The 24,688-nt window shown below is 42.9% G+C and overlaps 1 protein-coding gene across 1 annotated transcript; it reads right to left on the bottom strand.

The window, feature by feature from the left end:
* Nucleotides 1-6,200: 6,200 nt before the first annotated feature.
* SUPT7L (SPT7 like, STAGA complex subunit gamma) lies at nucleotides 6,201-24,668 on the bottom strand. The gene is made up of 5 exons (XM_041715447.2): nucleotides 24,557-24,668; nucleotides 23,729-24,380; nucleotides 16,685-17,009; nucleotides 14,318-14,555; nucleotides 6,201-11,388 (listed from the first exon to the last, which is right to left on the bottom strand). Exons 2-5 carry the CDS (start codon nucleotides 24,139-24,141, stop codon nucleotides 11,126-11,128), a joined length of 1,239 nt encoding a protein of 412 aa, XP_041571381.1. The 5' UTR covers nucleotides 24,142-24,380; nucleotides 24,557-24,668; the 3' UTR covers nucleotides 6,201-11,125.
* Nucleotides 24,669-24,688: the final 20 nt, after the last annotated feature.

Genomic DNA, 24,688 nt, shown 5'->3' with positions numbered 1-24,688 from the left:
TGGAAAGAGCTCATTTCCAGAGCAAAGGTATGTACCTGAGCAGCCAGCTGTGGCCCAGCTGCCTTCCCAGTCCCTAGAGCTTACAGGTGTCATACAAACCTCTTGCCTCAGCTCAGGTTATAAAAGGGTTTGTGCATTTAAGCTCTGGAAGTTCCCCAGTTTGGTCCCTGGTGTTAGCTAGAATAGCAGTCATCCCAGTCACATTGCTGCTGCATTATTTTTGCTCTGTGGATGAAAAGAGGATTAAAGTCTTCAGAGCTGCCAATCCAGATTGTTTTTGTTGCAATCCGCTCATTTATGCAAACAAAACCTGCAAAGCTGGAAGGAGACTGACACATAGGACTTAAGAGTGGAGTGTGGAATAGTGATGCCACATCTTGCCAAATAGAAAATCTATGTGCATCTGACTTGGAAATCAAGCAGAGACCTTAAAGAAGATGGAGGGGAGCAGAGAGGATGCCACAATTCACCCACACACATTGAAAGCAAAAAGACAAGAAAACCCTCAAGGCCTACAGCTGACAAGATAAAGAGAGAATGTAAATAGCTTTGCCTCACAACATGTTTTGAAAATATATGAAAATACTTCTGTACCTTCTGGTTACTTCTGTTTCCCTTTGGGATTCCACTATACTAGGTGGGATGGAAATGAAAGTGATGGAGGACAAACACTGGTTTTCTGTTGGCAGAATTTTGGTTTTCCTCCTTCTCTTTCCTTGGAACAAAATAATGATTCTTCCATTCTCCACAGCCTGCTCCACTTTCTCTTTCTCAAAAGAAGATTTTCTGGTTATACAAAATAAATGATGGAACCCAATTCAGATGCAGGAGCTACAGATGTCAGCTCTGCCACTCCCTTTCTCCCTTTCTCTTGTTCTCATTAATAGGAGAAGCTCATCATCCTTTTGGAAAAGGATAAAAAAATTCTTTGCAAGACAAAGAATACATGTTTACTAGTCCTCAAAGAATTGCTGTTCAAAACCTACAATCTGTTCAGGATTACACAATGAACTTCTACATGAAAAGCAGAATTTCCAGGACAATTCAAGATTTCTCAGAAGGGTTCTGAAAGAGAAATTTTAGTAAAAAGATCTACTCTTGCATAAGCTTTGTTCAGTCTGCCAAAAAATTGCTAGCTTTGTCTAATCCATCATAAAATATGACACATCAGAAAGCATGACACAGCTTAAATGAAGGGTGGTATTTTGTAAAAGCATCTGACCTCATGCCAACACCCATCTGCATTCCCACTCTGCTCATGTCCCCATTTTGTCTCTCTTGTTTACCAGGAGCTGGAGCCTGCCCAGTGCACTCGACTGCACACACAGGCACCTACTAGCAGAAAAATATGATGGAAAGCAAACATTTACCAGTGTCTAGTACACTTCAACTTCTGTGTGGGCAAACTCAGTCCTGGCAGAAAATGGTGAGGGTGATAGCCCTGGCTTTTAAAAGCCTCTCTGTAGGGAGACCAGAGAGCAAAATGTGAAAACAGAGGTTGTTATGTATTCACAGGTTGTCCCAGTGCTATTCTGTGGGGAAACAGGTCTTTAGCTTCCATTCAGGCTTATCAAGCTCCTCTGAGGTTACAGTCAGGGAGCCAATTAGCACTAACAATGGCAGAGGTGATTTAGTGATATGAACATTTGTGTTTAAGAAAATGATGGGTGTTGTCAGATCAGTGGAATAAAATATCATTCCTGGAGCAGCCTAGTCAGTTAGCTAGAGGCATCAGGTGTCCAGAGAAATGAACTGCAGATCCTGACCTAAATATAGCCCAATAAGCAGTTTTAGTTTGGTTGTTTTTTGTTTGGTTGTTTTTTTTTTCTTTAAATTTTGCTCATTACTCTGCTGTACTGCCCTTATTCAGCAAAGCATTGAGGTATAGGCATAATTCAAAGCACATCCACACCCTGTTCTTCGTACACTTAAAATCACAGACATGCTTATCTGAATTGCTAGATGAAAGACTAGGAGCACTACGTGGTTATCTCAAGCACCCAAACTCCTCAGGTCACATATCCCACAAGATGATGACAGAAGTGGCAAAGGAACTACTCAAGATCCTTGGGAACTGTAAATTATATGATGGCAACAGCACAGCCACAAATATAACTGCTCTGTATATCTGTGCCTTGATAATGCATATACAAATACCACCTAATTCAGTAAATCCTAAATACCTGCCCTCTCTATCTTTTCAGCTTTCCCGTTGTCAGTTTGAATCACTGGCATCTCATGGATGCAGAGGGATTCCAGGCATAGAGAGAGGGAGGAATCAAGCCTTGCAATTCTTAACTTCTGCAGTTTCTAGAACAATTTGTTTCATCTTTCTCTCTTTTCTGCCTTTCCTTTCACTTTAAAATCCTTCACCCTCTATGAATTTTCAGTAGATGCTCCAAGAGCTCGTGTTTTCTCCCCATGAGGAGGCTGCACACAGATTTTCTGTGCAGACTGTCGCTTTCTCTTCTATCTGCCACTCCAAAAAGAAACCAGAGCTTTCACAGTCCCACACTGGCGCTCACAGGTACATCTACTTGCAGCATGACTGTGCAAAATTACCTCTGTGCCTCATTAAAACCACCTAGAAACTCCCACAAACAGCACTGAAGTCTGTGTCTGTAGTTTCTGAAACTGCTTACTACCATGGAAGACGTCAGACTCATGAAGAATTTATAAAACAGAAAAAGCAGTGTCTCTGCATAAGGGTCTGTGGCCAGCCCACAAGCTGACCCACAATATCCTCTCCAGCCCACAATTTCAAGATCAAATATCTTTCATTCACACTTTCTTCAGGACCCAGACATCAGGTAGTATTTTCTAGGATGATTCTGTATAATTAAACACCTCACAAGATAGGGGTCTTAGAGGGTATCTGATTAGATGCTCTGTAGTGAGAAGTACATTCATTCATTACAGAAATACATTTTGCACCCAACCCAAGAAGAACATAATTTATCAAAACTGAGCATGCAAACAGAATGACAAAACACAACAACAGAAATCATTGCTGAGAGCTGTAGAGCTCTGCTGATTTTTTTGTGAAATGCTAATTTTTTAAAGACTAAAAATGAGTGTAGGAAGGTCTCTGAGCTTTGGGCTAGAGGAGATGAATACATGAAGGACAGTGTCTCTTTAGTTATTTAATTTCTCTGCTTCCTTTGAAGTCATTGTGAAAGATATGGTTATTCTGAGATGTAGCTGGTTTGCTCACTGTTTCCCACAGAAAAATCCATTCAGGAGACAAAGAATCATATTTTATTTTATCCTACCTGTCTGTTTAAAAAGACACTGTATTATAGAGCATCTGTAGTTAATAGGGCTGTGACATCTCAGCCATATCAGACAAATTTAATTCAGATATCACAATATAAATGCAACTAATTTGCTTTCAATGTGACCATCAAAGAAGCTTGGAAGTGGAGGTGTGGTTTTGTTTCTTTAGACTATAAAAGGAAGACTGAGACAGTTTTTTATATACTACAGCTTTTTAGATTAGAATTGGTTCATATAATTTTCTTTAGGCATTCAGAGTTACCAGCAATTGGCTTCCTTGTTTCCTTTCTTCACTAGAGAAACCCAGGACTGCTGTACAATAGAAGAGTTTGCATCGACTCAAATAATAGCAAAATTATGGTATTACAGGAGTCAAGAGACTGTCAAAAGGGAAAGATGGAGTGTCAAACTGGTCTGGTTACATTCATGTAAGTCCATTCACTACTGGGCATTGCAGATGAAAAAGAAAGGTTTGGCTAAACATTCAGCATCACTGTCTTCAAAGGAGCTGCTGCAGCAGCACCCATTCACCAAGCACACTGCAGTTCCTCTGGCAAAATCAGGAACACCAAAACCAACATTGTGGCTGCTCTGTGACTGGAAAATGTAATGAAAGGGGGAAAGGGAAAGGGAGAGGTCCCCAAACCCACCAACAAGGAAAAAAGGGACCCATTTTTCTTGGTTTTAGTATTACTATTAGCAAATACTATCATTTTTCCAGCCTTTCTCCAAATACTCTGAAATTGATACCCAGAAAGGCTAAGAAACTGTAGTTCACAAAATCTTTAATGGGGTTACCTTTCAACAAATGCCAGCTTTGGCACAGCAGGGTAACACAGACCCCACCCCAGAGCACATGCCACCCTCTGGCTCTGCAGAGCCCCCTGCCTCATCTTCTCCTGCTGTACAAGTTCTGTCTGTCCCCCCACTTCAGCCAGAAGGCATCAGGGATGGGGAGGTTACACCAGAGCTGGAATCCAGCACACCCTCCATGCTGGGCAGTTTGTCCAACAGCAACAAGATGGAATAACTGAGAAGACCCATCAGCTTTTACAACTGTTATATTTACAGTAAGTTTCAAATTACTTTCCTCCACCAAGAGAAAGAAAATTCTGCCTAAAACTAAGATAAATAATCGTATTGGTTTGGTGTTTTTTCACTTGGGGGAAAAAAAATGTTGCTTCCTAAGCGTGTTTGCAACTCAAGATGGGCAGCAATAATTGCCACAAGAAGCTGGGCAGTGAGAGCACAGAACACTGTCAGGAGTTCAAGAGGAGAATGAGCAGTGAAGGTCAGGGGAGGGACGAGAACAAACATGGGTGGCAAGGGTGAGTAGAGGCAGCAGGATGTTTGGATGGGCACAATGCTGACAGTGAGGCAGGCACACCTACAGGGACAGTCTGGGCTCAGAGGTGGCAGCCCAAATTTGAGGGAAAAGCTCACAGAGTGTATGCCAGGCCCTCACAGGCACTTTCATCCAGCTCACTGCTGCAGCCCCGCTGCCTATTGCAGTGACATCCTCCACAAACGCTGAAGCAAGGGCACCTAAGGTCCAGGTGCACAAGTGATGCTGCCACGACTCTTGAGCTGATTCCCATGGGAAATGGTCCAGGAGCAAGGGCTGTTTCTGGCCTGATGAAGGGAAACACCGACAAGCTCTGTAAACCACTGAGGATCCCTGCAAAAGCAGCGACGCCCCTGCCCCATTCTCCCCACTGCAAGGGTGCTGGGTGCCGAGCCCACCTCTAAGGACTTTTCATCCCAACCCATAATGGGATCGACTTCTCTCACGCAGCGTTTCTATAGCAACAAAAGAGGCGATTCTAATCTCCGGTATTAAAGACGCCGCGAAACGACACGGTTTGGAGTTTGGGGGATTTTTAGGGGAGCGCAGAGGCTGCGGCGAGCCTGGACTGCACCGGCGGCTCCGCAGCGGCGAGCGGCCAGCACCGCCCGGTGGGCACGGCCAGCATCACCCGGGGGGCATGGCCAGCATCACCCGGTCACCACGGCCAGCATCACCCGGGGGGCACGGCCAGCATCACCCGGTGGGCACGGCCAGCATCACCCGGTCACCACGGCCAGCATCACCCGGTCACCACGGCCAGCATCACCCGGTGGGCACGGCCAGCATCACCCGGTGGGCACAGCCAGCATCACCCGGTGGGCACGGCCAGCATCACCCGGTCACCACGGCCAGCATCACCCGGTGGGCACGGCCAGCATCACCCGGTGGGCACGGCCAGCATCACCCGGTGGGCACGGCCAGAATCACCCGGTGGGCACGGCCAGCATCACCCGGGGGACACGGCCAGCATCACCCGGTGGGCACGGCCAGAATCACCCGGTGGGCACGGCCAGCATCACCCGGTGGGCATGGCCAGAATCACTAGCGAGCATCAAACCTCCTTCCTCAGCCCTACCATGACAGAGCAGAAGGGGAAAGAACACTGTGCTTCATTCACTGGGGTCTAAAGCACTTCCCCAATTAAAATAAATAAATAAATAAATAAAAAGCAGGATGTAAAATAAGTAGACCAGCACATAAAAGAGCAAAGCACATGGCTTGCAGCAGGGCTCCTAGGTAGTCTGTTAATATAAGTAGTAGAAGTATATATAAGTAGTTGCCCCAGAAACAGCACTTGCTTATGCTGGATGAATACCAATAGTAGCACTGTGGTTCTAATATTGCTTCAGGGGCTCACTAGCACTGGTACCTGTGCAAAATAAGACTTCCATTTCCCCTGGCCACATCTTTGAATAACATTTTTCGTCTTCCTGGCTGTGATATATCATCCAGTACCTTATTCAGGCCTGCAAAATGTCTCCTCCACATCCCACATAAGGGTAGACAAAACCCCAAGACTGGCTTTTGTGTTCACAGCATTGTTCACCAAAACAAGCCAAAAAACACATACAACACCTTTAGAGTTTTTATTTCTGAATAGTTTTATTTATTTTCTTAGAAATTACAAAGCAACTCTCTCCAGGAGAGCAAGGGAAAAAACCCAACCCTGAAATATTTCCAAGTAATTTTGTTCCATATAAACACAAAGCAAAGTTACACATTTCTTTCACATGCATGTACAAAAAATTTTAAGTAAAACATCCTTCACACATAACATGTGCATTAGTCTCAGAACTGAGCACATAATCAGATTGGCCTCACCTACCCTACCTAATCTTGTTTTCCTGTTTTCTTTTTAAATTGTACATTTTTATGCAGGAAACATCTCTTTTTCTGCACAGCATTATGCATATTCAAATTATCATGGATGGCCTTGGAATTAAATCACTAGGTAGCACAGTCTGACATAAAGCTGTACACATAAGTTGTTACACTGCCATTTATACAGAGAACTTTACTGGATGCCAGGCAAAACTCTTCAAAAGGAATAAAAAGGTACTGCTAGAGGGGAAAAGGAGTATGATATACAGCACTCTCTCAACTACAATCCTGTGTGATTCCTATGCAAAACACTTCAAAAGCCAAGTAATTTACAGATCTTGCTATCCAAATTTATAGCAAAGTTCCTACCAATTTCAATCATGGCAAAAAAAAATCACTGTAAGACATCAATGCTACTGGATATGGATATGGTCAATGCTCAATATTCCCATTTTTCATCCACCCACTTCTGAAAAGAGAAAGGTGAAAGATGAAAGAAAACTGCAGACTGTTGAAGCAGGTGGGTCATCAGAGTGCTTCACCAGCCACCAGCAAGAAACAGCAACTGCGAAAGCAGAGCTTCATTCCAACCCACTGCATAATCTCACTGTGGTTTAAAATTTGGGGATTACATGGTCAACAAACACACCTCACTATTTGCCCAAGGCTGCATTAACACCTAGCAAAATCTTATTTGATCCATCAAAAGAGCATATAGTCTGTGTCTGACTTTGTGAGCTAGTTTTTAAATTTCACTATTTCATGCATGATGAACACCACTGTAAATACAAGAATCATAAATGTTCAGAGGCAAAGGGCTCACCCAGAAGGTGAAGCTTCCACATGCATAAAAGGAAATGTTAAGCACACAAAAGTCAGCTGCAACCCTTAGCACAGTGGGGGAACAGAAGGTACAGCTATTACTCTGCCTTCATTTTTAAGTGTATAAGCGATGCTGATGGGTTTCTCACCTTTGCATACATCCCAAAGAGAATCAATAACACTTCTCCCTTACACTGCAACAACACAGCTGATTCAAAAGACAGTCAATATGCACTGCATTTAAATACACTTGAAGCACTCAGGCTTGGCTTGCTCAGGAGTGTGTTAGAGGGTGAAATGGGTGTGGAAAGGGAATGTCAAATAAAAAAAAAAATCACAAAAGTTAAGATAGAACATCTGTACATGAACAATACAGAGAAAGCACTTAAGATTAACACTCAGGAGGTTTAACCAAAGCCCTAAAGAACACTAGATTTTCATTTGTAGCCCACTTGAAATCTTGCAAATGAGCAAGTGATCCTGGCAGCAGTCACTCTGTCATTTGGCTCCCAAAAATAGTGCAATGGACTCTGCATAAGTAGCCTGGCTGCAAGAACACTACAAGAACCAGTTTGCTAAGCACTTAGAGAGAAAGGCCCAATGACAGGTGTTCTCACACAGTGTCAAAGACACATAGGGCAAATCAGGCTGAGCCTCAAGGCCCCATCCTGGCACATTCTGAGTGTTGTGGGGAATGCTGGATCTGCTGGTTTAGCTGAGATGGGCAGCCTGCTCTTAGCCATTTGAACAGCAAGCTCTAGTAAATGTTCAAAAAAGAAAAAGCACTGGCCCAGCAGGAGAAAGTCTCTGATTCCCATTCAGGAAAGGCTTAAGTCACATCACTTAACTCATACACTGACAGTGTGGATGCCTTCAGCTGAGGTAGTCAAGCTGAACTCACTTCATGGGCACACAAAGTAAAAATAGACCTTTCTAAAAATGCCATTCATTCAACCTGCTTTATACTTCTACCTCAAGGCCAAAAGGACAGTGACCAAAGAATGATTATTTCTATTCATCTGCAAATGTGGCCCAAAGTAACAAGTTTAGATGCAGACATCTAAAGCTGAGTGAGAAGGTACCACCCCAAATGCCTTCCTTGTACCTGGACAGTTGAACAGCAAAGTTGTGTTGTTCTTTGTGATCAGCAGTTTTGTTTAAAATCTATGTCATCTAAGACATTTCCATGACCATCTAAGCATTCTCCAGCCAGCAACAGTCCAACTGAAGTGGAATAAAAGCTTGCAGCTCTCACAGAACTCTCTGAATGATTACTGCGCCTTTGTCTTGCAGAGCAACTAAATCTCAAACACACTTCTTAAAGGCAAATATTACTATTCTTTTTTACAGATGAGAAAACAGGGACATTGCAGCTTGGCTAATGGTGACTTAGGGGGAATCAAAATAAAGATTTCCTGGCATGCTCTTCTACTACTGACTAGGCTTAAAATTGTGAGAATTTACCCCCCAGGAGAGACCTTTAAAACTCTGATGGACAATTTTAACTCCACTGTCCATAAAAGCCTATGGTCACGCATTCTTATTAGACATTGAGGAATTTTATGTTTGGATTCCACTTCTATAAAGTGGAAGAGAAATACAGTTAGGAAAAAAGAATTAAGGCCAGGCATATTATACAGAAACAAAAATACTATGCCTGAAGCTCACTCTTTCAAAAGATAAACCTGCAATTGTAAAGATAAATGGTAGGTTTGGTAAATTTCCCTCAACCATCCCAAGGGGTTACAGGTATAAAGCCAGTTTAAGTGGCTGTTCATTCTTGATTCATGTTCATTCTAGCTCTTTTGAGAGAGAGACACACTGAATCAAGTTAAAGACCGAGTTGATCAACTGAGGATTGTGAAGAACAAAAAAAATTCCATCAGTCAGCTGAGCCATAAAAGCAAGCAGCAAAATAGATTCTGTTTCAGACTAAGCTGTCAAGATAACAACCTTGAATATGAAAGCTCAGCCAGCCTGAAGTTGCTGCACTCAATCCAATGACAGCAAAGGAAAAGTTTGCATTGCCAGTACAGGCTCGTACCATCAGTAAAAGCTGTTTCATTCTCTCCAGAAAACCACATCAACTTCCCTGAATAGATGATTAAGTAATCAACTAGGGAGTAAGCTCTGCTGGTTTTATTTCTAACAAGAAGGAATTGGTGGAGAATGTGAATATCTTGGCTGCAGAAGACATAGAACTGTGGCATTTAAAATCCTGAGAAATGTGTACAAGACAGAGTCCTGTACCTTTAGGTCAGCATATTTTGTTTTATTCAAGGAATGTCTCAGCAGAATTTCACAAGGGAAATTCTGTCCTGGTTGCCCTAAGGAACCCAAGTGTGCTGCTTTATCTTCAAAGACAGCCTTCTCAAAGTAAAACATCAGTTCTTTCTGACAAACAGAAATTACAGCAGGTGTGACAGAAGGCCAGCACAGATGACTGAGGAACTCCTGACTGATCTCAAACACAAACACAAAGGTACACAAAAGTGGAAGTGATGATGGGCTGGCCAAGAGATATAGAGACACAGCCCAAGTACGCAGAGAAAATTAGGAAAGCCAAAGCTCAGCTAGAGTTCAAACTGGTAAGAAGCAAGAAGAAAGGCTTCTTAAGTGCACTGGAAGCAAAAGGAAGGTTAAACAAAATATAGTTTACTGTTCAACAATGCAAACAATATGGTACCAAAGAATGCTTTTTGTACTTTCAGGCTCATGAACACAACATCTTTTTCACCTGTTTTCACTGTAAGTTCTGCTTTAAGGCCTGCCAGGTCCTCAAGCCTTCTAAGCAGCATGCAGGAATAAAGCATTGCCTACAGCAGAGGAAGACTGAGTTAGGGAGAACTTAGGCCTATTGAAACCAACAGGCTGAACACGAAGGCACTGAGGGAGCTGGCTAATGGCACTGTGAGACCACACTACAGCATCTTTGCTACATCATCATCAGAGACAGCTCTCCACCTGATACACCCTGACTTAGGACTCTCTTGCTGCCCACAGCAGTTAGAAAGCAGGTAGCCAGCACACTGAGGGAAATTACTGTTCCTCTTTCCTCAGCAATTGTGAGATAGTGCTTGGAGGATGTCATTCATTTCTGTGCTCCCCCTTACAAGGGCACCACAGTCATTTCAGTGGAAGGTCACAGAGTTGGTTTGGGGATTGGAGCACAGGATGAGTAAGGAGAGCTCAGGCAACATGGTTTCTCCACATGTAAGAAGAGAAAAGGCTAGAAAGAGATCTCAATGTATAGAATCCCTTAATAACTGGGTTAGAGAAGGCAGTCAGACTCTTCTCAGAGATGCACAATGACAGAGTAAGAGGCAGTGAATACAAGTTGGAACATGGGAAATTCCAACTAGATGCAAATATATTCTTTTGCTTACTGTGATAGTTGCCAGATACAGGAAAATGTTGCCCAGAGAGATTTGGTATCACCATCCTTGTAGATACTCAAAATTCAAATGGAAAAAGCCCTTAGCAACCTGCTCTAACTGGCTGAGATCTGAATAGGAGGCTGGAGTAGAAATGACACAAGGTCCCTTTAATCCAAAGTATTCAATGGTTCTGTAACTTACAAAATCTCACAACTACTTTTCACCAGCACGTTCCTCATTAATCTGCCAAAGCAAGCCATGCCACCATCAAATGTAAAGGACAATCTTCAGTTTCATGAATCAGGATGGAGTACAGAAGCCAGCAAAGAGGGGAGCTACATATCAAACCTCTCACAGTAAATTTATGCAGGTCCCTCACACACCAGGGCCAGCCCTGTGTTGGAATCATCACAGTACTGTACTAGCTCCTTTCAAGTGTCTGTTGCACACCATCAGGACTAAATAAAAAGACTGTTCCTTTTCACATCTTCTTCATCTTTTTCTTGCAGCGCTGGTTGAAGACAGGTGAGGATCCCATCAGGCTGTCAGCAGAATGAGAACCGTAGCTGCTCTCAGAGCCATTGGGGCTTTGTGGCATCCCAGCTTCACTCATGCCTGACATTGGTTCCTCAAAGACATCACTGCCTAGAACCCCGTGGCCATGTACATTAGCCTCCTCATTTTCCTGTGGCTCCATTTTCACCTGTGCCAAGTTCCACAGTGGGGAAGCATTCACCTCAGCCCCTAGAGAAGGAAAAAGCAAACAGCAGTAACTGAGTAAAAAGATAAATCACAAATAGCACGCAGATACAAGGGACAGCAGCAGAAGTAAAGATGGAGCAAAAGCAAAGCCGCAGGTTAACTATGCTGGGGGAAAACAAACAAAACACACCAAGCACTGTGATCGATAAAAAAATATCTGTTGACTTATTTAATAGTCCAGCAATTACCACTGCAAAAAGTATGATGGTATCCTTTCTCTGTTAGCCTCCATGTGATTTTCTCCATGAGAAACAACTCCACTCTCCAGAAGGAGTGTCCCAGCAGCAATGAGTATACCTACAGCACATGGACTAGGTCCTGCATAAGCAGGACTTTGAGGCAGTCCAGAAGTCATTATGAGGCCCTTGCAAATGTCAGACATCCAGGGCTCCTGCAGGGGAGGTGAAGTGAGCAGACAGAGGACTAGGCAGATGAACAGTCCCAATACCTCTTTCAGCACTGAAATGCAGGGGCTTCAAAGCTGCAGTCAGCCACCTGCCTGCCTCCTTCTACTCAATACCCACAGGTCTCATCCCATCCTTCAGAGAACGGAAAGAAACCCTTTTTGGCTCAACCTCACAGATGCTCTGCTGGGAAATAGCTCCCCTTGCCTCACTTTTTATAAAACATTTCTGGACTAGTGTGCAATCTGAGCACTGACTGAGGATTTTCTGTACAAGATTACCAAACCATATTCCTGGAGTAGCAAATGTTTTTTTTCCCCAGGAGAAGTAATTACAGATTGCATTAGATCTGTTTAAGTTTAAAATGAAACAAAAATCCTATTAAAAACACACTAGCTGGTCTCCTTGCTGAGATGGGCATAAACAGACCAGAACTGAATAAACTGTGAAATCTTCTCTCTCCTGTGTGGGGTGAAGTTCACATGGAAAATTAAAAAAAAAACACTAAAACCAAAAACCCAATCAACCAAAAAACAAAAACAACAGAAAAGACCCGCTAAAAAAAAACAACAAGCAAAATAGGAAACCATTTTAATAAATTTCATTTTCCAAACCATTTTCCAAACTTCATGTCTTAAAGAGCATGGCTACAGTTTGAAAGCACAACCAAAGCTCTTGTACTAAGCCAAACCTATGACCATTCCCTATTATCAGTATACTAGTAACAATAGGCCGTTATTAGTAGAAATTACAAAGAGAACAAATGTTCCAGCATTTGTCTGCGCCAAGAATTCTCCTTTATGAAGAAGTCAAGAATCTTTTCCAGACCAGCTTAGCCAAAAACAAGGTTTACAAGACCTTTTTGATAACACAGCCTACATTAGCTCAGTTGCCTTAATGGGAGTCCTTCCTGTGTCAATCATAAGTAAATGCATCTCTCTCAACAATAATGGACACGTCATTAAAATGCTGTTCCAGAGTTACAGCTCCAGTCTACATAATAATCAAAGGTGCTCACTAAACTAAACTGTGTCTTTCCTTCGTCAGTTGCTCTTCATCGCTCAACCTCGTTCCTTTCAGCTCTGTCACCTGTCACTAAGAGTGTCACTAATGACTAAAAGTACTTAAGCATCAACAAAGGATGTTTCATCTTCAAAGCACTTTAACTTCAAAGTACTTCCGAAATAAGCTAATCTTCACCTTATCTTGAGAGGCAGAGGAACAAGGAACAATTTTGCCTCCATTTTTCCAAGTGCAATGAAAGTAAGCAGCCAGCTCACAACTGCAATGTCAGACACCCACAAAAACACAGGAAGACCATGGAAAGCAGTAATGAAGTTTTGCCCTCAGATACCGAAGCCTTTCTGCCCTCCCTGCAGGCTTCACACCTGCATTTCGAGATAGCAGTGGTCTAATTGCAGCAGTTTTTTCTTGCTCCTTAGGATATTACAACTCTCCAGGCTGCCCAGGTCTAGATTGGAACTTCTCACAGATGAGATTTCCAAAGGCTCTTGTGAAGTGAAGAGGGATTTTCAGGCAGGAACAGAGCACTTGTATTCTTAATTAGAAAATATCAATTCTGTATCAGAGAAGCAAGAGGCATTTAATATACAGCTAGCGTGCTAACCTCTTGGTCTCAAAGCTGTAGATGCTAATACAAAGCCTTCCAGATTAATCACTCACAACCCTGGATGGGCAGAGGAATCTGCTGCTCCTTCTCCCACAAACTGCAAACAGTTTACATTTCAGAGGTGACAAGGGAAACAGTATGAGCTTTTAGAAAAACATTAGATGGATTTATGTTTTTTAAAACTTGTAATAATGCAAAAAAACTAATGGACATAGAGGTACAGTCTAACCTCAGTATATATGCTACTTAGCTTAGGTTTAATAGGAGGACAAGCTTCATTGTTTTTTAACCAGATTTTTAAGTTAAATGTTGTTATTTCAGGGACTTCCAGAGTTCAGACAGTTTTATGCAAAATCAAAACTGCCTCTTTTTCATTCCAGGATGTTCAGTTTCATTGAACAGTGAAGAGAATGAAACTTCTATGTAGATATAGAGCAGGCACAGCCATAGCAGATTCTCCCATGCTTGCCACCAGTGTGCTTCAATGTCACCAAAGGATGGCACTTGGAGGAAGACAGCATTCTCCACAACTGCACTAATTCACTCACTATTTCACTTTCCATGGCATCAGCCAAGTACAGCAGGTTTTGGGGTACAGACACTAGGAAGGACTCCCAGGAGCCCATCTCACCTAAGTCACTGATAAGGTTCCATAAAACAGAGACTGTCATTACCAGGGTAATTTCTGAATATGGAGGACATCACCAAGTACCATTCATATCTCCAGAACTCATTCAGTGCCTAAGCTATGTAAGGAACAGGGTTTCAAGTTTGCAGGAATATGAATCTCTGGACACAAATCCAAACCTAACCAGGGGAAACAAGATCACATAGAACTGCTGAAAGACTGTTTCCAGGAGAAGCAAGAAACCCTTACCTGAAGTCTGTGGGGAAGCTTCTACTTCCAAGTTGGCAGAGAAGCGCTCACTTTGAGCTGCAAGAACTCCAACAGGCAAAGACTGGTCACCAGAAGCCAGATCTCCCTCCAGCTCTTCACTTATGGGGAAAGTAATATCACTAACAGGTTCCTCCTTAATCTTCACAGGTTTTGTGTCTTCCGCTGCCTTTTCAGGGTTGACAATCTTCTCATATTCTTCAGAGAGCTGCTTGCTAACCTGTCAAAGATCAGCAGGTGAAAAAGAGGCCAGAAAGGTGAGAGTGACTTCAGAGGCTCTGATGCCAATTACATTGCAGTGCACTCTGTTCCCTGAACATTATTAACATCTGACCTGAATGAACAAGTAAATAACTTACCAGCTACACAAGAGATTATTTTTTCCTCTTTAAGTGCACCCTCTGTGCTGTAACAAGAAACTTTAATAAGAGTTTTAATCCACTAACACCTGACTGATAAATATGAACACTGTTATTTTATAAACAGAGATGATGAGGCTCAGAAATTTAAACAGAACTTGAAATAAAAGCAAAATGTCTCAGTCTTACTCTTTGGTTTTACCTATAAGACTGTCCCCATCCTCCAGTAACAAATTCATCCCAGCATTAAAAACCAAGAACTTCAGATCTTCAACAGCCCTGTAGTCCCCACTGAGCAAAGCCTGAGTATATTGTGCCAGATTCACAGCAAAAAACACAGAAGTTTTCTCCAGTTAGAGAAGTGAAACAAATACAGGAATGGCATTTAGAACTACCCTGTACTTCCAGAAACTTAACAATAAAATTTAAACATCTCAGATTTCATCTGCTTCTAACAAAAACTTGTTTATACAACTAAAACCTAACAGTCAGTGACGTGTGCTCAGGAAAATCTCAAGACTTGTTAACAGCAGAAGCAAGAAGGAAAAAGAATAGTAATGCCTATTTCTCCCCTTCAAGACATGCTTCCAAATAAAGGGGCTACCATGGACCTCAGTCCTGCACAAAGAACAATGATTGTTAAGACAATGATCAGCTGCAGGGTGTGAGTGAACTGCAGCAGCAGAATGATACTGAAAATGATCCAGATTCCAAAAGGAGATGACATCTGAACAAAAATATTTGAACAAAAATAAACAGAACTGGTATTTGGAGCAGAAATGTTTCTAACAGAGAACATCTCTTTAGGATGTTATTTTTATATAAGGTGACAACAACCTGTGTGACAACTCAGATCAGCAAAATATACCCTACACTCCTAAAGCTTAAGGAAGTCACTCCTTGCTTAAGTGAACACAAACCACTCTACAGCCTAGAAATTTATGTCTGCTTACATGTTTTCCAAAATGCTAACCAGTCAAATATCCTACTAAAGAAGAAAATTCAGATCCTCAATCAGTTCTGATTTTAACTCTACTTGATAATTTTTTACTGGGTAATTCAAAAGCTGGGGGACTCTTAAATTCAGGCAAGCCATCAGTAGAGCATCGTTAGTCTCACTAGGAAGACAAATAAGGGGCTCTGTCTTCCAGTCAAAAAGTTCCTGTTCTCTTTCCCTTGATGACTCCTCTCCACACCCAGGAAGTTTTCCAGTCAGGTTTCCCCTCAATAATGCCAGGGCTCACCCCTAGGTCGGGGGTGGCTCTGTGTGGCGGAAAAGTCTCTTCTCCAACTCGAAAGACTCAGTAGTCTTCAGTCATCCGGTCTCAAGGCAGTTTATTACAAGTTATCTAAAAGATTTTCTTCTTGAGGTGCTGCGGTTTGCTCACAGCTCAGGCAGAGGCACACACACACCCTGACATCCTCTCTGTCTGCTGCCTTCTTCTTCTCTCCCCCTGCCCAGGGCTGGTGCTATTTTTCATATGGTACATTACGTGTTACATGTTTACAGTTTTTCCCCAATGCCTATTACCTATATTAAATGGTGCTTTTCTACTCTAAACCAATCTATGAGTGCCAACATCACCAAGAACATGGAGGTAAGGAAGAAGAGAGAGGGAGGACAGGGCAGGCCCAAATCCCTCCATCTTAAAACCTCTGACCCCCATGTACAAAACCAAAACCCCCCTGTACAGCACTCAAAAATTCTTCCCTCTACTTTGTGACTACTTCTACTATAATATCTAAATTTTTGTAACTTCTTGTTCTTCCTGAAAGGTTGGTAACCCGTTCCATGGCTCAAATCCAAAATCACAGCTGTTTCCAGCTGCCTGCCGGGGTCTCAAATGCTTCTGACCTGGGCATGGAACATCCAAAAATGTCTGAGGGACATTTTGAGTTCCGACAAATAAGACTCAGGACTTGCCCTGGGAATAAGCAACTGTACTGGGGGTACATTTCTTGTGTGCCAGCTCCCTAACGCTCTTTTCACCTGCAGCATGTAGCTGTGGTAATCCTTGATGCGGTGCTGCCAGAACTTCTGCAGTGAGAGCACGCTGCCAATGCCCACTTCGTGGAAGACCTGCTCCATGACGTCAGGGAAGGGGGTGTGCCCGAGGCGAGCCTCCCGATCCACGGCGAAGCGCAGCAGCTTGGTGAACTTGAGGCAGTACTCGTGCGCGATGTCCGTCAGGGTCTCCAGGACGCTCTCGTTGGCGCACTCAAAGCCCGTGTGTGCCAGGATGGTGGCCATCGACTGGTACAGGAGCTGCCGGCAGGAGGACCAGCTCAGCTCCGTCACTGGCTCCCCTTTTCCTCTGAAAAACAGAAAAGACAAAAATAGCACACTTTCAAAAACCTGAAGGACTGTATCGGTTGAAGAGATACTGTCAATTATAACGTGATGTACAAAGGGAAGGCAGCGGGCTCTCCACAGCTTCTGTTACATATGAACACCACCTAAAAAGTGTTTATCTGCTTTTCCTTCTTTCCCTCCCTCCAAAGCAGCACTTCCAAGTTTCATTTTCCCTTCTAATGCCACAAGATTCTTTGGGTGATTCATGAATGTGGGATGCAAATCTTCTGAACCCTTAAGCATCTCCCTTCCCACCCAAGAGCTTTTCTCCTGGAGAATTAAATGGGTCCTTGACACAAACAAAAAAAGGCATTTTAAATAACATGAATGCAAATAATTTCCCCTCTCAGTTAATTACATTGCTCTTCCTTGTCATCTCTGATGTCATAGGCCCAATAATCAGACATAAAGGTTTCTGGGATAGACAAGATTGGAATTTCTAAAGCAAAAGACACACATACAAAGGAAGAAATGGGACACACATACATTTCATAGAGGTACACCGTAGCCAAAAAACCTTCTGCTCTCTGTTTCTCTGCTCTCATTTCCAGTAGTCACTAAGCATGAACACTGAAAGAAGTATCCCCATATGCAACCTAAGATGCGAACACCAGGCCCTGGGAGGAGGTCTGGAGAAGTTTGCCCACAAAGCACCATACCCTGGTCTTGGGTTTAAGACCACCCTCCTCTGTTGCTAAACAGGAAGGAGTGACTACACAGGATGGAGGAGATGGAGAACAACTGACATGAGCACTTCAAACATCATTCATTGCCTTGTAGTCAGCCAACCACATTTTTTATCAACATGAGTTAACAAATAGACATTCCCCAGAGGAGTTAAGGCAAGGCCCTGATAGAGAAATATGTATATACCAGATTTCTCAACTTACAATTAAGTGCATGTAATCTATTTGCCCGTATCAGTAACATGGACTTCAAATGCTGATGTCAAAAAATCAAATTCCATTACTGCTAAGTATGATACTCATACACTTTTTTACACTCCATTCAGCACCAGGGGCAGAAGTGAGCTAACAATTTCACTCTCCATTTGTTTCTGATCGTTTCCTCCCAACATCTTCTACATCACACCGGGAGATTGTTCTCGCTGTTACCCGAGATCGCCTGCGTCACCACACACTCTTCCCAGTAGGAGGACCTGATTTAACAGCACACAGACAGTATAAATGGCTTGTTAAAGTTCTCACTACTCTGTCTCTCCAACAATCCATGAGGTACTCTTCAGTCTCACTGAGAAGCTGGGCCAGAGAGCCTCAGCTTCCCCTGATCCTCAGAGCTGACACACAGAAAAGACAGCAGTAAAAAAGCGAAAAGAAGTGAAAAGGAAGGTGAAACTTCGAGCTATCAGGATGAAGATTATTCATTTTGAAGAATGCCAGCACAACACTTTCTGATTATTCAAATAAAGGGGGAATCACACTATATTATGAGTGGCATATGATCACATTTCTAAGTAGATACTGAGAACAGTATGTGAATCTCAGGTCATGGATTCATCCCAACTATTAATTGATGGAAAATGATTAGCATCCCAATTTCTACTCAGTTATGTAACTGTGCAAAGAAGACAGCAGGCACCCTGACAAGATGAATTCAAAGATCATCAGTTTCTTTATAAAATAAGTGTTACCCATACTATTTTTACATCTCACTCCCCCCCCACCTCAGCAGCAGAATTCTGAAGTTCACAAACAGCCATATGTCTCACACAACACCAGAACCAAGAGTTTACAAGAGAAATAAACAACCATCAAAGAATTTCAACCAGAAAACAATCTCTAAATTCCTGTCTATAAAAAATAATCTCTTTTTTTATATAAAGGACTAGCTGTCCAGCACCCAGTAGTGGAGACCACCTTATGCTACCAAAACTGAATGCCAGGCTTCTATTAATACAGAGACCTTCACTAAAAACACTGTGGACAAACTTAAACTTAAATTACACAGATTTTGGCAATCCCATGCAGGATACTTCGCCACTCGCAAAGCAGATTAAAAAACATTCAGTAATGCATATCACTGCTCAGAAGAGCAGAGAATATTGTGTCTCTTTAAACTCCTAGAGGAAAAGAAACTAACTGTGAGCATTAAAATGCAGCTAGGTCACTATGCTGGAAGGCATATAATCAACCTGAAATCTAATCAATTAAAGACAGAGAGGAAAGACATTTCAGGTACTGCACTCAAATCCAGATCTCCATCTCTTGCTTTTGGTAAGGCCAGTCAATTTGGTTTTGTTTTTCTTATGTTTTCTTCTCTTGTTTTCCTGTTCTTCATAATAAACAACAGAGAAATATGATTAAAAGCCAGAACAGAGAGCAAAAATTGAAATATTGTTGTAGATGTTAATAGAAACCAACAACGAAAATATTTTTTCTTCATCTCCTTTGATTTCCAGGTACACTCTGGTAAGAATGCACATGAACAAAAAGTCATATAGACACATTTATGTTGAAAGTAGTTATCTAATGTCAAACCTTCCCAAAAAGGACAAGCAAACTTCTTTTCCATGATGATCATAGCTAAAGAGTCTTTGTCTTGGATTTCATCCAGATACTCAGCACCAAAAAAGCACCCATCCAGATATCATCATTATGCAGAATGCCACCCTCTGCAGCACTTAGTTCTTTTCCTGAAGGGCTCAGTCATATATCTACAAGTAAACATGAGTGCTTTAATCCCTGATGCTTTGTCACCAGAGATTAACAGGACAGGGAAATTAAGCCTGTGACATGGAGGCAATCTCCTCTACAGAATACATAGTATATAGAAATTCATTACAAATACTGGCCAACTTGCCACTCTTCAATTTTGTACTTCTAACAGAGTGCTGTATATTTTATATATGGGTTACCAACACTAAATGATGCTCCAGACAGAAATCTACCTGTCAAGCTACAAATTCATTAGACCCAAAGGCCAACCTTCTCCCACCACTACCAAAAACATGCACAACTTTACAACAGAAGACATGAAAATAGTGTCCATTTATACCAACCAGACTTATCTTCTGATTTAGTCAGTTTTCAGAGCTCACCAAAGGCTCACTTTCTGTGTCAGTAAAATGACAGTGAGCCACCCCACAAAGGCAGCACAATCCGTTCCTCCAAGCTCCTCTCCTGCAGGGCAGCTTTTCTTAGAGGGAAGGGGAGCTCATGGTTCCTTCCTCATGTAACTGTCTTCAGGAGACAGGCCAAGCCAGCACAAGGATCAGCAGGTTCAGTCAACTGTAGGAATGGATTGAAGTGCCCTGCTCTCTCCAAGGTGAGCAGAAGCCAGCAGCAGATGGAGGGAGGGACTGCTTTTCCTATGAACAGAACACTTTGATAGAACGTTACACTGTGAAGTTGAATTTCTACCAAATGAGCTGCAACAAGGCTGCTTTAGAGCCATTTTTCCAAAGCAGTAAAATAAAGGAAAACATTGTACAATCAAGATTCACTAGTAAGAAAGAGCACTAAAGAACACAGCACACTAACTCAAACCAGAAAGTTGTTTTCTTTCAGGAAAGAGCCTTTTTACACCTCATCCTGAGTAAGTCTCTTTTTAAATACCTCTGCTTCGTCTACAGAAAGTTGCACAGGTATGAAAAAAAAAATGCTCAATAGGTAATGGCAAAAATAAATTGGATCTCAGTGGCATAATCCAGACCAGTCAGCTTAGAAATGGACTAAGCCAAAGCACTCAGATCATCAGGGAAAGCATCTCCTGCCCACTTTAATTAACACTGCTCCAAATCCTTCCCTACATTAAAACTGCTATCTATCCACCTGACATGTATTTCTCTACTTCTGTACAGACATTTCTTAACTACAAGTCCTTCTGTCAAGAGCTGTCTTCCCATTGCAAGCTCCCAATTTTGTTTACAGATTACCTTTCAAGGCAATCCAACGTGGCCAGGAATGTAAATGACCAAATGACTGAGAAAATCTGTTAAGAACCCAACCATGCACACAAAAGAAGAAGCACATGAGTAGGTCAGGCTTCTTTTGAAGATGGATGCATGCTAATATGATGAAGTTGAGCAGAGAAGATGGAAAAGCTAGCAGCTGTTATATGGTAAGAGTCTCCTGTCAAAATGGTAGTTTCAAGTCTACAGTTCCTTACTCATTCTTCATCAATTATACTTCAAGCTTCTTTTCTATTTCTACACCGGGCAAAACCAGATGTCAATCCCTTATTGTGCATTCCAAGAACTGTAACATCACCAGGACCAGATGGTAGTTCATGCAAGAATATTAAAAGAATGCAAGGATGAAATAGCTGAATAGCTGTGGTGAGTTACCTCTTGCTTTAAACTGCCTTGGCCCACGAGGACCAGAAGACAGAAAATGTGAAAACATTTTCCTTTAATACCTTCAGAAGAGATGTGGAAAACTGCAGGGTGGGAAGCGTGGATGTATTTTGGTGCATCAGGGAAATTTGAAGAACTAGAGGACACATAAGTAAATATGTTATGGTAAGAAAGAACCCAGAGGACTTTTTTTAACTGTAAAACCTGCTTCACAAACCTATCAGAGTCCTCCAAATCTATCAACAAGCAAGTAGAACAGAAATCTCCACTCTAGAGTCCAGGTTCTCCCTGGGGGATCTGTGCCAGAATCAACATATTTTTTATCATGCTTTTTTAACATATTTATAAACAGTCTGGAAAACTGTAGGAAAGGAACAGTGTAGTAATTATAAAACCATTGTTAGTACAGACTTTGGAGAATTGATAAGACCAAACCAACTCAAAAATGGCCATAAATTAAACTCTGCCTCTTCCTCATCACACAAGGAGGTAGGGGTTACATATGGGGCTGAGGAAAACCAAAACCAATTCAGGAGATAACAAAAGGGGACAGTGTGTCAAAGAATGAAAATGAGTAACAGGGAAACAGAAAAGGTCAGGCCTACATTAACTAAACCTGTGTTCTGATTCAGGCTGGCAACTCTTATTTTCCTTTCTTCCTGTATCTAAATGTACCTATGCACTACTTCTCAGACACAGGATACTGACCAAAAAAACGGACTTAAAATATGAATTTATCAAAACACTGTAATTCTGACAACTGCACTTCAGAAGGCAGCACAGAATTAAGCACTATCATGTTTTGTTAGGGGGAAGAATTTTCTTGCTTTGATTTGATTTTACACACTCAGAAGCATCACCAAATCATAGAACTTCATTTTTGCTACTAGAACAGCACTTATAAAACAGCTGCTATTCTTAATTCACGTGTCTCAAAACAGTAGGAAGAAACATGCAACAACTCGAAGCCTGCCCCCTGGAAAAGCTGGCTGTGGGGTTAGCAAGCACAAAATCAAATTCTAGAATACACTGCAGCTCATTATAAATGCACTCTGTCAGCCACAAAACATTTCATTTCAAAACTCTCTCCAGTTTCCACAACGTAGTCCTTACACTCCCCCACGTGGCTGACCACTAAATAACATTTCTTTACTCGGACCCCAAAAACTCAGAAGAAATGACAAAAAGATAAATAAGCCCCCAAAACATGGCCAGAGCCATAGAAAACAATTTCAAGCTGAAGCCACTGAGGAGGACAGAAGAGAACACTTCTGAGTTCTACAAACCACAGGGCCACAGTGCAGGAGTCACAGGCCCTGACTACTCCCACAAAACTCTATTTCCCTTCAGTGTCTGCTCTCTGTTAATTACGTTGTATCTTCTGATAAGGATGATGGTGTTCCTCCAGAAACAGCACTAAAGAATCATTCCCTTGTTCAGAGAGACACTGTTACCAAATGCAACATCTTTCAATAAAATGCATTTTATACAACCTCAGGCCACTAAAGATCTCAGTGGCACTAAAGTGATAAACTACATTCTGCTGATGCATATTTACCATTTTAAAAACTCGCATGTGTTATCCTATCCTTCAAAATGTTAATTAGTGGACACAGTAGCAATGATTAATCCCTTAATTTAATTGCACATAACCTACAAAATACTGTCAGATATTGCAAGAAATGCAACACCTCCTTGTGAATTTAGTGCCTGTCAGAGGGACAGACAGGCAGTGGTGGCAATATTATTTAATCAAAGGCTGGCAGCAGAGGTAGAAGCAGCGCAAATTTTCTTTACACTTTCTCCAGCTGGTGGAGCCAGTAGCAGAGACGAGAATTCCCTTCACTTGTGTGCATTTCCAGCTCTGACTCGAGGACCACAAACTGGTGGAATGTGATAGTCACTGTGTCACAGGTCCTTGACCACCGAAATCTGACAAATACATTATCGAATAATCTTTCCAGAACCTACAGATGAACAGCCTAAACCTACTCGTGTGTTCTCTGGATTTGCAATTACAGTAACACAACTTTAGTTGTAAGTGATCTGGACAGAAGAGACTCCACATCCTGTAACTGAAACTGTTGAAATACCACTGACAAAACCATGCATACACATTTAGTGTAGCACTAACAAGACAGAAATCAGCACCACACCTCCACATTTTACAGAGAGAAGCAAAAGCAAGCAATACACATGCTATTCACACAGGAAAAATCTATGTATTTCCTTTCTAAAGCCTGTTTTATACTTTACGTACAACAGCTTGACCCTTTAGCCTAAGGGAATGAACATAGCTACATAGATATTTTAGAACACTCAGCTTTCCTTCAGCCAAGAATTAACCTAAAGAAATACCAACACACCTGTAGAAATCACTCTCTGGGTCACTGTGCCTCAGCTGAAATGGCATTTTGGGGGTTTTGCTATCCAGAGGAAGCAGGTCATCAGGGAGAGGTGGGGAGGCAGGACAAGATGGCAGAGGCTCATTCTCTTCGGTTTTTATGCCCTCTGCTTGCTGCTGGTTTTGAGCCTGAGCCGCGGCGATGAGGCTGCGCAGCCGGCGGTTGTGCTGGATGAGCTGGATGGTGTGGATGGTGAGGCTGCAGGGCTCGGAGGGGATGTCCAGCATGGTGGTGGGCCGGGGCTTGTTGGCGGACGGCTGGTGCAGCGGCGGATCCTGCACTTCCACAGTCCGAAACTCGCGCTGCAGCAGGTCAAAGGAGCTGCGGTTGGCCTGGTTGGAGGAAACCGGGATCTCGCCCCAGTATCGCAACATTTTTATGCATAGGTCACCTGGCGTGCTCAGAACCCAGAAGAAGGCTACCGAGTACTGCGGGTACAAAGGACGCTTGTTGCAGGGAAAAGCACTTTGGGCAGCAGCAGACACAGGAGCTAGGACGCCGCTCCAGCCACCTCAAGTTACGGCTGTCGCTCAGTGCCCCGCCGAGCAGCGCAGTGTCCTCGACAGCACCAGGTCGCCGCTCTGGCAGCTTACAGATCGCACCGCGGCTTTTCCTGGGGGGAGAAGGGGCACAAACAAACGCGATCGTGAAATCGTTTCTGTGTGTAACAAGGGCTGCTGTGAACCCACCCGGGCCTCGCTGAGCGGGACCTGCAGCGTGGAGAAATCCCGAGGGCGACCCTCGCCCTCTTTCCCTCCCCAGGGCCGCGGCTCGCCCGCCCCCCGTTACCCTGCGCTCCGCTCCCTGCCGGAACTGCGTCCCGGTCCGCCACCAGAGCGGCTCCCCCGCCACCCGCGCTCCTCCAGCCCGGAGGAGGGAAGCACCCACCGCCGCCGCTGCCTTCACCTTGCCCTCCCGCCG

Source organism: Taeniopygia guttata, chromosome 3 (genome assembly GCF_048771995.1).
Source record: "Taeniopygia guttata chromosome 3, bTaeGut7.mat, whole genome shotgun sequence".
NCBI lineage: Eukaryota > Metazoa > Chordata > Aves > Passeriformes > Estrildidae > Taeniopygia > Taeniopygia guttata.
The sequence above is the reverse complement of the archived record's forward strand: the minus strand, read 5'-3'. Positions and strand labels throughout refer to the sequence as shown.

What these genes read in the sequence shown, in the direction of transcription:
- SUPT7L (XM_041715447.2), bottom strand. Translation starts at nt 24,141, where the DNA reads ATGTTGCGATACTGGGGCGAGATCCCGGTTTCCTCCAACCAGGCCAAC. An exon ending in ACCACAGCTACATGCTGCAG is followed by an intron (nt 14,556 to 16,684) that starts GTGAAAAGAGCG and finishes GATCTTTGACAG; the next exon opens with GTTAGCAAGCAGCTCTCTGA. An exon ending in AGCTTCCCCACAGACTTCAG is followed by an intron (nt 11,389 to 14,317) that starts GTAAGGGTTTCT and finishes TTCCTTCTCTAG; the next exon opens with GGGCTGAGGTGAATGCTTCC.